This window comes from Sinohyriopsis cumingii, chromosome 7, assembly GCF_028554795.1.
Source record: "Sinohyriopsis cumingii isolate HCF-2022 chromosome 7, ASM2855479v2, whole genome shotgun sequence".
NCBI classification, from domain to species: domain Eukaryota; kingdom Metazoa; phylum Mollusca; class Bivalvia; order Unionida; family Unionidae; genus Sinohyriopsis; species Sinohyriopsis cumingii.
In genome coordinates this window covers 46795582-46810274 of record NC_142967.1, presented here as the reverse complement: position 1 = coordinate 46810274, position 14693 = coordinate 46795582, and the positions used below count along the sequence as shown (strand labels likewise).

Here is a 14693-nt window from a genome sequence, read left to right as displayed (position 1 = left end):
AACAACATTTGTTTTTCTTACATGGTAAACAGACAGGTAAATTTACTGTTTACTACATGCATAGAGGACATGGGTTTATTCCGTACATGCTACATGCAAACAAGGTCAGTTACACATGATATTATATATATATATATATATATATATATATATATATATATATATATATATATATATGGATGGTTGTTTTTATGGGGCAAGTGTGGGAACAAGCAGTTTTCTTGGGACACTGAGTTCAGTTAGTTCAGTTATGCCCATCATCCTTGCCGGGGTAGAGGCTGCTGATAAATGATCACCAGTGACGTATCTTCTGTACCATTCCCTTGAGCTGACTCCAGGTGTGACCCACCTTAGTGATGTCCTCCTCAAGGTCCCATCACCATGTGGTTCTTGTTTGGCCCCTTTTCTGCTTGCCTTGAGGGTTCGACCCCAATGCCTGTCTGGTAATGTTGGTTGTGGCATATGTAGGGTGTGTCCTATCCAACCCCACTTTCTCTTCTTGATCTTGTCTTCTGCCAAAAGCTGAGAGGTTCTCTGCCACAGGTTGGCATTGCTGATTGTGTCTGGCCAGCAGATCTGGAGAATTCTTCTTAGGCAGCTATTGATGAAGGTCTGAACTTCTTTACGGTTGACTTGGTAGTTCTCCCGGTTTCTGCTCCTTACAGTAGGAATGACTTCACATTGGACTTGAACAGTCTGATCTTGGTAGTCAGTGGAAATTTCTTTGGAGCTCCAGATATTCTTGAGCTGTATCGAAGCTGCTTTTGCCTTTCCGACCCTTGCCTTGACATCTGTGTCTGTGCCACCCTGTTGGTTGATAATGCTGCTCAGGTACTTGAAGGACTCCACCTGTTCCAGGGGACTTCCATGCAGTGTGACTTGTTTGTTACTGACATAATTGATCTTGAGGATCTTGGTTTTGTCTTTGTGGATGTTGAGGCCAACCTGTGCTGATATGGCTGCCAGTATGTTGGTCTTGTCCTGCATTTGCTGCTGACTGTGGGACAAGAGTGCTAGGCCATCAGCAGAATCCAGGTCCTCAAGTTCACTCCACAATATCCACTGGATCCCATTTCTCTACCCATTGGTTGATGCCTTCATAATCTAGTAGATGGTGAGAAGGAAGAGAAACAGCAACAACAAACAGCCTTACCTCATGCCAGTCTGCGCTAGGAAGCTGTCTGTGTGTTGTCCTGCATGAATGACTCTGCAGGGCATTCCGTTGTAAGCGTTCTTGATCAGGTTAACCAGCTTGGTTGGGATTCCATTATGGTGAAGAAGTTTCCAGAGTGTCTCTTGGTCCATGCTGTCGAATGCCTTCTCATAATTGACAAAACTGATGTAGAGAGAAGAATTCCACTCCAATGATTGCTTGACTATGATGTTGAGAGTCGCTATTTGGTCTGTACATGATCTGTTCTGCTGGAAGCCCGCTTGCTGAACTCGTTACTGTGTGTCAACAACCTCCTTCATCCTTTCCAAGAGGACCCGGTTGAAGAATTTCCCTGGTACTGACAGTAGTGTGATTTCTCTGTAGTTGGAGCAACTGCTGAGGTCACCTTTCTTGGGGATCTTGATGAGGTATCCCTTCTCCCAGATCTTCTCAAAGAGGATTTATAGCATTTCCTCTGAAGCCTCTAAGTCTGCTCCAAGGGCTTCAGGTGGGATGTCATCAGGTCCAGCTGCCTTGTCGTTCTTCAGCTTGGTGATGGCATTCCTGATCTTGTCTCTGGTGGGATTGTCACAGATTAAAAGGAGATCTGTGTTGGCTGGGTGGATTTCTGAAGGATTTAGTGGTGCTGGCCTGTTCAACAAGTCTTCAAAATGTTCTGCCTATCTATTCATTTGGTGTTCTGCACTTGCTATGGTCTTTCCTTGCTTGACTTTTACGGGTCTCTCTGTTTTGCTGTACTTGCTGGACAGATTCTTGGTGAAGCTGTCTAGCGTTGTGTCACTACCTTCCATTGAGGAGGAGATGCACCACTTATCCCAAAGTGTGTGGCTGCCTCCCATTATGAATGATATGCACCACTCATCTCGAGGCATGTTGCTATGTCCCATTGAGGGAGATGCACTGCCTTTACTGTAGCATGTCGCTGCCTCCCATTGAGGAGGAGATGCACCACTACCACCCCATCAGATATAATGGGTCATGCCTCCACATGGGAGGGATCAGCACCACACCTTTTTGAATGATGTATCAATTGAGAATCCTGTATCTTCTGTTCATCACACTATGGTCTCTTGGTACGACTATAGGGTTTGGACTGAGTTGCCCCCTTCACACTCTACCACCTCATTATATACAAAATTGGGAGGAGATGCACCACTTATCCCAAAGTGTGTGGCTGCCTCCCATTATGAATGATATGCACCATTCATCTCGAGGCATGTTGCTATGTCCCATTGAGGGAGATGCACTGCCTTTACTGTAGCATGTCGCTGCCTCCCATTGAGGAGGAGATGCACCACTACCACCTCATCAGATATAATGGGTCATGCCTCCACATGGGAGGGATCAGCACCACATCTTTTTGAATGATGTATCAATTGAGAATCCTGTATCTTCTGTTCATCACACTATGGTCTCTTGGTACGACTATAGGGTTTGGACTGAGTTGCCCCCTTCACACTCTACCACCTCATTATGTACAAAATTGGGAGCCTGACCAGCAGACTGAGACTAAGCTATGGGATCGGGTTGTTACCCTGCCCACTTTCCTATTATCCCAATGAATTCCTACAGTATATGAAGCCCTTCACCTCAGGTTCTTGGTCTTTTATGCCCCTATGGGCTTTTGGACCCTGCCATCATAGCAGAATTGATACTGCAGCTCGCTGCCCATTATCACCTCATCATAGAGAAACAATTTGGAAGGCTAGAGGTGTGTCTTTTCCTCCTTCTCAAGAGTTCCATAAACATTTCAGCTGCCATCTCCTGATGGATTGTCACCATGATGAAAGGAGCTCTTACAGATCAAGACCATTCCTGTATTAATCTTAAAACCCATGAAGTTCGTGCTGTTGGTGCCTCATGGGCCAACCATGATCACTCCCCCTTGAAGGACATCATGAAGGCAGCATTTTGGCATTCCATTACTACCTTTTCTGCCTTCTATCTTTGCTCTTTAAAACAACAAAGCACAGGTTTTTGTTTCTTCTCTGGGTCCCATTTTTGTGGCACAACATGTGGCCCCAAGAAACATCAACATTCCATAACATGGACCTTTCCTTCAACAATGAGTACATTCCATTTTCTCTGTTTATTTTATCAGTTTAAAAGAGCATGAGGTAACCCTCCTTACTGACAAAACACTTGTTATGGGTAAGCTGTTGCTGCTTTTTTTGTGGTTGGGTGGGGTAAAACTAATGTTAGTTATCCAGTACTTACCCATAGCTAATGTTGAATGTCCTGTTCCAACCCTGATGTAATAGTCATCTATGGAAAAGATGAACTATCTGCACTCATGTTGCACATGACTTACCAAGGACAAGGTGAGTTGCACTTGTGGGTTTTGGCATTTTGACAGTTCTTTACTCCAGAGTAGGATGTATTCACATCAAACAGACTGGTGGGTGGGTGGGTGGGGGGTCTGGCACAAGAAAGAAACCTAAACAATAGCTATATGTAAATATTGCATAGTTAAAATTTGTTTTACCACCCAAAAAAGTGCATTTCTATATGCAACATTAAAACCGAATAAACGGTTTCAGGAATTTGCATACAAGACATGCCTCTGGTTGAATAAGATTCTGCTCTCTATAGTTCTCATACACAGCAGAATCACAGACTAATGAGATGGGTTCACTGCAGAGCTTCCCGATTGGTCAAAAACAAATACTCGCCCTATTATAGCATTTAACACAAGGTTATTGATCTAGGTTTGATGTCTTTAGAAAACAGGTGGGCTGATGCAAGATGTAGTATATTTTACAGAACTTATTAACCATGAACCTGCATAATACTGGGCAACATGGTCTTCAGTTCTGATTAGCTTTTCAGCAAAACTACACTTTTATTAATACATCGGAACCCCGCTATAACGCGATAATTCGGGTCCACAAAATTGGATCGCGTTAATATCGGGGTCGCATTAATGCAGGGTTTTGCAGTATTTTACTTTTTTGAGAGAACAACTCATTGGCACATATACATGTATTCATGTCTACGGTATATGGTGAAGAGGGTATCAACACTGTTTACTATCGTGCTGTCGTGGCATTCAGCTCATCTATAATGCATGTAATTCCACTGAAAAATTGCACACAGATTTATAATATTCAATATTTTTCCCCTATTCATTGTATCTGAATTCAACTTCTAGTATATAGCATAAACATAGTATCAACACCATTTACTTGCTGTCTGATATCGTACCGTCGGGGCTTGAAATTAATCCATAAAATATGCAATTCCATTGCAAAAACTGCATACATATTTAAACTATTCAATAATTTTGTCACACATCATTATGTGTCTGAATTCAGTGGAAAAAATTAACAGCAAAATTAGGTTAAGAAAGACGAAGCACGTGTACGGTTCATTATGTTACAGGATATATGAACGGTATCTGTACAAATTTCATACTGCTAAAATTTTCTCATATGCATTTCCGTGTACATTTATCGATTGCAAATTTCCAATAATTAATGCATGTATTCCTATTCATTTGAACGACTACAACATAATAATTACAAATCAACACATGCTTTCAGCGTACATGTAACTTTAACTTCAGATTTTGTGACTATCGAAAGAAACGTGTGAAAACTACTATACTAATCATGGCGTAAAGTGCAGAGAATGGTTTGCGTTTGTAAACATGCTTTTCCATAATGATAAAATATTTTTATAAAAAATTGGAAATTAATAACGAGTTCATAAACAAACACCATACCCATGTAAAACCCGAGAACTAAGTGCAGTAGGCCTGCATTGGTCACAGGTCACTTTTTAAAGAAAAATATAAAGCTGAACGCATGTACAATTTCATACCCTTTCAATTTCCACCTAATAAAGCGGAAATTATTTACTGGTCAACTAATTGCGTCTAATAACTCCGCCAAGCCCAGAAAACATGTTGGTGGCTTTCGTTTTTTGATGTTTATTAAATTGTGAGAATCTTTTATCAACCACCGCATTGTCTGCTGATTGGTTGTGTATGCAGTTAAAGAAGAAACACATGTCAGCTATTGTTTGAGCAATGATTGTATACAGAATTAATTGAAGACAATCACAAGGACGACTTACTGGCTTTACTCATGGACCAGTAATAAGTAACATTTTCGATAATGTTTATTTTGGCATAAGACTTCAAGAACCTGGTGAAATTGTTACATTTCAGAAGCCAAGCCATGATTGTATTATATTCAAATTCATAAGCGAATTCTTTCACAAAATGATAATAAACGTTTTACACACTATTTCTCTTACTTTAAAAAAAGTATTTTTCCGGGTGCGAGAAAAATACACCTACATGTATTTAAAATTTCAGGAACCATACCACAGTCGTATTATATATCGTATTGTATTCATTTTCATACACGATCTCTTCCCCAAAATGAAAATCAATTTTTTTGTGCAAAGTGCAGAGAACGAATTGCGTTTGTGAACTTGCTTTTCCATAATGGTAAAATATTTTTATAAAAAAATAGGAAATTAATAACGAGTTCATAAGCCAACCCCATGCACATGTAAAACCCGAGAACTAAGTGTAGTAGGCCTGCAAACGTCACGAGTTACTTATATATATTTTTTTAAAAGCTGAACGCATGTACAATTTCATACACTTTTAATTTCCATCTAATAAAGCGGACATTATTTACTAGTCAACTGATTGCGTCTAATAACACCACCAAGCCCAGCAAACATGCTGGCGGCTTTTTTTACTGGATCAGTAATAAGTAAAATTTCCGATAATGTTTATTTTTGGCATAACACTTAAGAACCTGGTGATATTGTTAAATTTCAGAAGCTACGCTACGATAGTATTATATTAAAATTTATACGCAAACTCTTCCCCCAAAATGATAATAAACGTTTTACACCCTATTTCAGGAACCACGCCACGATCATATTAAATTGGAATCCATACGCGATCTCCTCTCCATAATGATACTGATATATTTATACACTATTTCATGTACTTCGGTAAAAAATATTTTGTTCATGTGCGAATATACAAAATTTTGTGAGCCACGCCACGACCGTGTTATATCCGAATTCGCGTTAAATCGGGGTGTGTTATGGCAGGGTTCCACTGTATTATCATTTTTAAGGACTGTAAATGTGGTAAGCTAAAACTTGTTGAATTTAATTGCTCAAATAAGATTTTGCAGAAAAAATGGAAGGTAACCATATATAAGTCAGTGTTGTTCAGGGTTGCAAAAATCAGGATTTAAAAAAAACATAAATAAAAGTCAAACTTTTTAAAATTTAATTTTGATTCTTTTTTTTCAGATCAGATTTTTTCAATATTTTAATGAAATTCATTGAATACAAAAATAGATTTAGGTTTCCAGTTCTTTGCAGAACATGTCCATAATTTATGATGTTATATTTTAAAGTAATTAAAAAGCAAGATTGAGACAATTATGACAATTAAGTTACAACTTATTTTCGTTCACTACGTCTAATTACTGCATTTCACTGGTATTTTTCGGATTTAGGCTAGGTACCATGTGTTTAACAGTTTGTAAACAAGTACAAGTTTTCCAGACTTCACAGTGCCATGTCTTTTCCTGACCTTGGAATGGATAAATTCATATATAGAAAATGTGCATTCATTTGCAGCACTTAAGGCAACTGCCCACATTTAGTTGCTAAGTTCCATGGTATTATTGTCAAAGTCTTTTGATTGAGATTTCCACCAGATAGTGGAAGACACATCCTTTGAAATTGCTGGCCAGAACATGTAAGGCTTGAACAGTTTGGCTTGGGTTATCAGGTCTGTCACTGTCGACAAACTGGTTGCAAGATGCTGACTGCAGTATTCCTTAGTAGAGTTTATTTGCTGACTGGTGAGGTACCTACCCAAGTACCTTGGATCAAGAATATTGGCAAGGCTGTGAACATGAGCAAGGTTGTCAACAGCCTCATTACTCTGCACCATATCAAAAGCCAGTGCATTTGGCTTGTTTCATTCAAGATACTCTTCAGCATCATGTTCATACTAAAGTTCCCCACATTGTAAGCAATTCCAATATTAATATAGCCCCTATTCTCCTCACACACATTATGAAGAATTGAACAGTTCTCCTGGATGGATTGGAGGCAGTCTGCAACAGAATTCCTGTAGACATCTTGTGCAAGTACAAGCCACTAATAAATGTTCAAACTTAAATAACACTTTTGACAATTACAGTTAGTTGAGCTGATCCTGTAATCCTTTATGTGTTTATTAAGAAATTAGACCTGCATTTCGAATTATTTTGATAATTTAATGTTCAAACACAATTATAGTTGAGAAGATCCAACATGTCTTTATTTAGACTCACATTTCTAATGTACAACAATCTGATGCTCTTTACAAGTGATTTAGATCACAAAATCTGTGTAGTTTATTAGCAGATGTAAAAATTTGGATGACATTTTTTAGAATGTTTCAAATCATCTGATTTGAATCAAATAAACTTGTCGTTGTCTCTTTTGATTTATGGTACAATATAAACCTATGAGTTAATATACAACCTAATGAAACAAACTTTTCATATTAGAAAGAAATGATAAATTTCACCGATCATGCATCATCTGTAACAAATTTCACCTGGTAAGACAGATGATTACATAGGTTAGTGTTGATGTTGTTTTGGTAGAATGGTGTGTACATTTTGGAGGCTCAGGATATTTAGAATAGACCTGATGCACCCGCTTGCTTGGTTTAAGAACAACTAATTGACAACATCCTGTGATGATGTTGTTGTTGTAGTTGTTGTAGTAGGGTTTAACGCCAATTTTCAGCACAAGATAGGCTATACATGGCGGCCAGTATTAATGGTGGAGGAAGAACCCGGGAAAACCCCGGAAAGAACCACCGACCCACGAGAAGCTACTGGCGAGCTTTCTCACATGCCAACATAGGCCGAACCCGCAACTCGAACCCACGCAGACAGAGGTGAGATGGCAGTGATCTGTAACGGTAAGCGCTTTAGACCACTTGGCCACTCGGGGCCCCTCCTGTGATGATGAAGGTTGTAGATCTTTTAAAAGATTCCTGTTTATATAAAAAATTCATAGTATTTTAAGGAATTTACCTGTTTTGTGTCTTTGTTTTGTATGTCTTTCTGTGGTGATACTCTTGGGTGAGAGAATATTTTTAGTTTTGGCAGGCTGCCTTGCAAGTTTATTGGCTGCTGCCAAAACAATTTGTAAAAAAATATTTTGCATTACAAATTCAGTCATTTATATAGATATATTTGCAGTGGGTTTTGTCTCTGTTTCACATATTTGCAATGTAGATATTTTGCTATTATTTATATTATTGCAAAACTGAATAGGTCACTGTAATTGGGGGTCTTTTGTCTAGTTTTAACAAAAGGAAATGCAAATTAAAGTCAGCAGTATGAATTTGGTTTATATTTCAGGTACCATATGAAATTCTCAACAAGAAATTCAGAGTAGCACAAAAGAACATTGATCGTGAGGTATCCAGAGTTCAGACTGCAGGAAATGAATTTGAAGCATGCTTGCAGAAGAAAGAGGTGACTGTAGGGGAAGTCACAGTAGCACTGGACAGCATGGTAGAAAAGTTAAAAATGTTGAAAAGAAAGGTAAAAATGATTTCATTTGTATGTAAATTTGGATGGGAATGTTGTAAAACTTATCTATTCATTTTTTTTTTTAAAAAGTCTCTGGATGATTATGACACCCTCTGTCTGTCTATCCATAACCACAACATCTAAACCTCTAGGTTGAAATTCATGAAACTTTTGTGTTGCTATCTTGTCCTTAGAGTTGTCATCTGAGTGAAGGGTGGCATTATTGGCTTCCACCCCTGGGCATTGATAACTGTTCCATTTGTGCACCAAACTCTGGATGGCATTCACTTTTGGGTAAGGAAGAATCCTATTAATTTTAGGATCAAAATTATGAAGGTCAGGGTCACTGACTGAATGAAGATGAAACAAATTCTGCAAGGGGGCCCCGAGTGGCCGAGTGGTCTAAAGCGCTCACTGTTACAGATCACTGCCATCTCACCTCTGTCTGCGTTGGTTCGAGTCTCGGATTTGGCTAATGTGGTTATGTAAGAAAGCTTGCCAGTAGTTTCTTGTGGGTCGGTGGTTCTTTCCGGGGTTTTCCGGGTTCTTCCTCCACCATTAATACTGGCCTGCCATGTATAGCCTATCTTGTGCTGAAAGATGGCGTTAAACCCTACAACAACAACAACAACAAATTCTAAACAATAGCTCAGATTCTCCATCAATAATCCCAAGTGTGCGGATCTAACACCCACTGGTTACTCCATCAAGTCGTTCCCCCTTAATTCTCTTGGAGGTGGAATTGTTGTCATCACAAAGAACTCCATGATCAAACGTCTTAACCACACCACAACATTCAATTTCGACCACACATCATTTGAACTAGTCCAAACACACTCACAGTGGAGCAAAGGTCAGTCCATTTTTTCTGCCTATACCACCCTCCTCCTAGTAGGAAAAACAAGCTGGCTGACTCTCTCTTTTTGGAGCAGTTTCCAAATTTCCTGGACTATGGAAATTCGATTGGTGGCAACCTGATTATTCTTGGAGATTTCAACTTTCACTTTGACTGTCCCAGAAACACAAATACATCAAAACTCATAGATTCTATTAATGTTTTCAACCTCAAACAGTCAGTTAACCAACCCACTCATAAACATGGTCACATTTTAGACTGGATTCTTCATAGACCTGATGATAATATTCTACGGTCCTCCCTGGTATCCCATGACCTTGCATCAGATCATCTCTGCATTATATGCCATCTTGACGTATCAGTCCCTAACCTTCCACCTTTATTTGCTACTAAAAGAAACCTCCATATGATATAAATAGAACCAAACTAATGCACGACATCCAAGCAAACCTAACAACTTGCTTACCTCCTACAGCAGAACAACTCAATAACTGCCTGCATTCATTGCTTAACAAACATGCCCGAGCTACCAAGTGCAGAGTATCATTTCAGAAGTGTTCTCCATGGTATAGCAGTGTTAGGGACCAGCTTCGCACTGCTAAAAGAGACTGCCATAAAGCTGAGAGGCTTTGGCTTTCCACCAGACTCGCTATTCATAAGCAGATCTATGAAGTCGCTAAGAAGAATGTCACAGATATAGTCCATGCAGTGAAATCAGCCCACTACACTACTTAGATCATGGAAAGTTCCAGCTGCAAAGAGCTCTTCGAGATTACTAACAAGCTAATGTCAAGGAACAAATCTACATCACTTCCAGCTACCTTCTCTCCAGTCAACCTTCCTGCCATGTTTGCAGATTTCTTCCATGACAAAGTACAAACCATTAGAGATAAGCTTGACACCACAATTTCAATTGACTCGTCGTCACCATACAGTTGGGATACATAATTTGAGTGGCAGCCATTAGCAGCATTTCAACCTGTCTCTATGGATTTTGTACGTACAATCCTAGTGCACCAGAGTCATGTGAACTTGATCCAATTCCAACATCACTACTGCTTGAGTGCTTAGATCCAGTATTGCCTTCACTAACTGATGTTATTAATACCTCTCTCATATCTGGGGAATTCCCATCATATTTCAAAACTGCCATTGTAAAGCCTCTGCTGAAGAAACCAACACTAGACCATAACGATTTAAAGAACTACCGCCCAGTTTCTGATCTCCCATTCATATAAAAAAATCTTAGAAAAGGTTGTTCTATCCAGTTTGTATCTCATCTGAATTCAAACGGTCATTTTAGCGATGTACAATCTGCATATTGCCCTTGCCACAGTACTGAAATTACTCTTCTAAAAGTAGTTAATGACATTCTCTCTGCATTGGATAGCGGAAAGATTATAGTCCTCACCCTCCTTGATTTGTCTGCAGCATTTGACACAATAGACCATGATGTATTACTTCACTGTCTCATGATAACAGCCTTACTGTGGTTCAAGTCCTACTTGGTCAACAGGACACAAATTGCATCTGCAAATGGAATACACTCCAGCCCAGTTGATCTATGTTGTGGTGTTCCACAGGGGTCTGTTCTTGGACCTGATGTCTTCATTCTGTACACTCAGTTGCTTTCAAGTATCTCACCATTTGTACGCTGATGACACCCAAATATACAAATCTAGCCATCCAAGGTGTAGAGAGGTGCATTTCTCATGTGAAATCATGGATGACATGTAACAAGCTGCAGATGAATGATGATAAAACTGAGGCCATTCTGATCACAACACAAAGACTTTCTCATTCACATCCTTTACCTCAAACAATTAATATCAGCAACACAAACATTAAATTCACAGAATAAGTACGAAACCTAGGTGTTACTCTGGACAGTACTCTCACATTGCACCAACATGTCATGAACATATGTACGGCTGCATATCTTGAGCTGAGACGCATCAGCTCAATTTGCAAATATCTTTCAGTTGATGCCACTAAAACACTTGTGCGTTCATTAGTACTTTCAAGACTGGACTATTGTAACTCAATTCTGTCTGGTTCATCTCAATATCTGCTCCAGAAACTTCAAAAAGTTCAAAACACAGCTGCTCGGATCATACTTAGAGTACCATGATCAGAGCACACCTCCCCGCTGCTCTGTACCCTACACTGGCTATCAATTCGATCCAGAATCAAACACAAAATTTGTTCTCTGTGCTACATTTCACTGTCGGACTCTAGTCCAACATACCTATCCGACCTCACCCATGTGTACACACCAGCAAGATACTTACGCTCCTCTTCTGGCATTCGTATACTCATTTTTCCCACTATGAAAAGAAAGTCATATGGACAGCGTTCTTTTGCATACCAGGGCCCAGCAACGTGAAATGAATTGCCCACTGAACTTAGACACAAAGACACAGTGATCACATTCAAGAATGCTCTCAAAACTCACTTATTTCGACTGCAAGAACAAACTTAAAGACCTAATAATGTTTCCTACCTTAATATTCTCAGCAGGGGCCCCAAGTGGTCTAAAGTGCTCTCCATTACGGATGACTGCCATCTCACCTCTGTCTGCGTGGGTTCGAGTCTCAGATTCAGCCAATGTAGATATGTGAGAAAGCTTGCCAGTAGCTTCTCGTGGGTCGGTGGTTCTTCCTGGGGTTTCCCGGGTTCTTCCTCCACCATTAATACTGGCCGCCATGTATAGCCTATTGTGTGCTGAAAAATGGCATTAAACCCCGCAACAACAACAACAAATATTCTCAGCATGTTTTTTTTAATGTTTTCTAATTTCATGGTGTTTGTTTTTGTAATCATATCATTATATGTTTTTTATCTTATAGGTGTTGCCTAATGTTGTAAAGCGCTTAGAGCTTCCAAAGATTAGGCGCTATACAAAGTCCTCATTATTATTATTCTGTTATTATTATTATTATTATTATTATTATTATAACAGTTACCAAACTTTGTGGGTAGCTTGCTTGTTTGGTAAGGAAGAACCTGATTGATTTTGGGGTCAAAACTCAAAAGTCATGGTCACTTTGACTGGAGAAAAAAATGGTTTCTGCACAAAATCATTAGTTCTGCATCATATATTTGGACCACACTCAGTACATGGTTTGTACTGTGGGGAAGGAAGAGGCATATCTATTTTGAGGTCAAATGCAAAAGGTCAGGGTCATTGTGGCTAAAGAGGAATAATGGTTTTGCACAATAACAGACTTGGGCAAATTATTGTGGGTGTCTTACACTTAGGTTAAGAAGAAGGCCTATTCATTGTGGGGTCAGGGTCAGTGTCACTGTGCTGGGTTGGTGAAATCATGTTTTTACCCACTTGTCCAGGACAAGTGATTTCTGAAAATTTTGTTTTGTTTGGCACATTTTGACTGTCAATAATTTGGTTGCTTAGCCCAAATTGCAGTCAAGCAGTAATAGAATGTGCACGAATGGAACATTTATCAATGCCCAGGTGTGGTACAGGATGTAAATGTATGCATGGGAAGGGGCAGAATCAAGCATTCCGTATGCTCAGAGGGCACAATCACCAGATAAAGGTAGATAATATGATTGAAGTATTTGTCTCAGACTACAAACTTTTACTTGCCCAACCTGAAAAAGAAATAGTCCAGTATGTCGACCTATGGGAATTGATCTGCCCTGTTGTCACTGAAAGAAACTAAAAGTGGTTCTGTACAAATGTTATTTAAACTGGGGTAAGGCATATAATAGTATACCAAATTGTGTATGTGTGGATATATATCAGGATTTGTAAGGGACCTTGAAAAGTCTTGAAAATTTTGAAAGAAATATTCTACTAACCCTTCTTTATATATATATATATATATATATATATATATATATATATATATATATATATATATATATATATATATAGGTCTGAGCCCACGGTCAGCAATGCCAACAGTCTAGGTTTATAAACAACTCAAGGTGAAAAGTATAACAATTTAATAAAATATAAAATTATTCAACTATTTGATCAAGAGTTTCTCAACCATAATTCTTCTGACAAATACAAACAATGACCTATTTTGTTGCCAGTTACTATCCTCACATGAAATTACAGTCTTAAGAGAGAGTGCTTTCCTTTGATGTTAATATTGTTACTCATCTGTCTGCCTCTCTTTTCTCATCACTGGTACTTCTTGTACCCTTGACTCAATGCTCTCCTTGCACTTCCGGAACTCTCTTACATGCTTCCTTCCAGTAGAATGCCTCCACCCAAACTGCTTACGTCACAGTAGACCTTCCACGTGTTCTCAACATGTCTTCCTTGTCTCCGATTCTCAGGTGTTGCCTCTTGCTCCCATCCAGAAAGGTCCCTGTGGAATTAAAAGGGACATATAATATGAGAGAATTAACCACAGTCACAGACCTTTCATCAGAATAATGGCAGATAAATGATCAGGTCAACTCACACACTCACATCTAAATATTCCATACATGTTTGGTTCTACAGTAGTTCTGCTGTAACAATACCAGTATTATCAACGACTTCTGATACATGCATACACATCCCTAACTGTTAACTTCTCAGTATAGTAAACTCTTATCATCAACAACAATCATACGCATTTCCTACCCTACAAATTATAAACGACACAAAATATACAAATACCTAATTATATGTGCACATATAATCCAACAATGACTTTGAATAATTCATAATCTTTGTATTATATATATTTATATACTAGCAAAGCAAGTACAAGTTCTAACACATTTCACTAATAAATTCAGTCGTTCATTGTAATGCACATAGTACATTACACAATCCAACAATCTAGGAGACAAATTCAGGTTAAAATACCTTACCTCAGAAACCTTTTATTCCAAATCCAAACTTGAACTTCACAAGAATAACATCCCGTTCTTTTATGAGTGCACTACTTATACTCTTTGAGTACTTCTAACAGCTCTTAACTTCATTGCAATCTACTACTTATGAGATTCACATCTGTAATAATTTTCCAAAATGAATGTAGCCAAATTAATGTCTTGATTGTGCTGGAAACTCTGCCCTGAATTTGAATCTCTTTGGTTTCAATTGGCTGTG

The 14693-nt window shown here is 38.8% G+C and overlaps 1 protein-coding gene across 1 annotated transcript in view; it reads left to right on the top strand.

Annotated features, from left to right (window-relative positions):
• The window catches only part of LOC149795143 (E3 ubiquitin-protein transferase MAEA-like), a 53647-nt gene that overhangs the window by 5977 nt on the left and 32977 nt on the right, over positions 1-14693 (top strand). The window contains exon 2 of the mRNA XM_089964863.1: positions 8584-8769. Within this exon, the coding sequence (XP_089820989.1) occupies positions 8584-8769 (186 nt within the window). The remainder of the gene's footprint in view (positions 1-8583; positions 8770-14693) is intronic.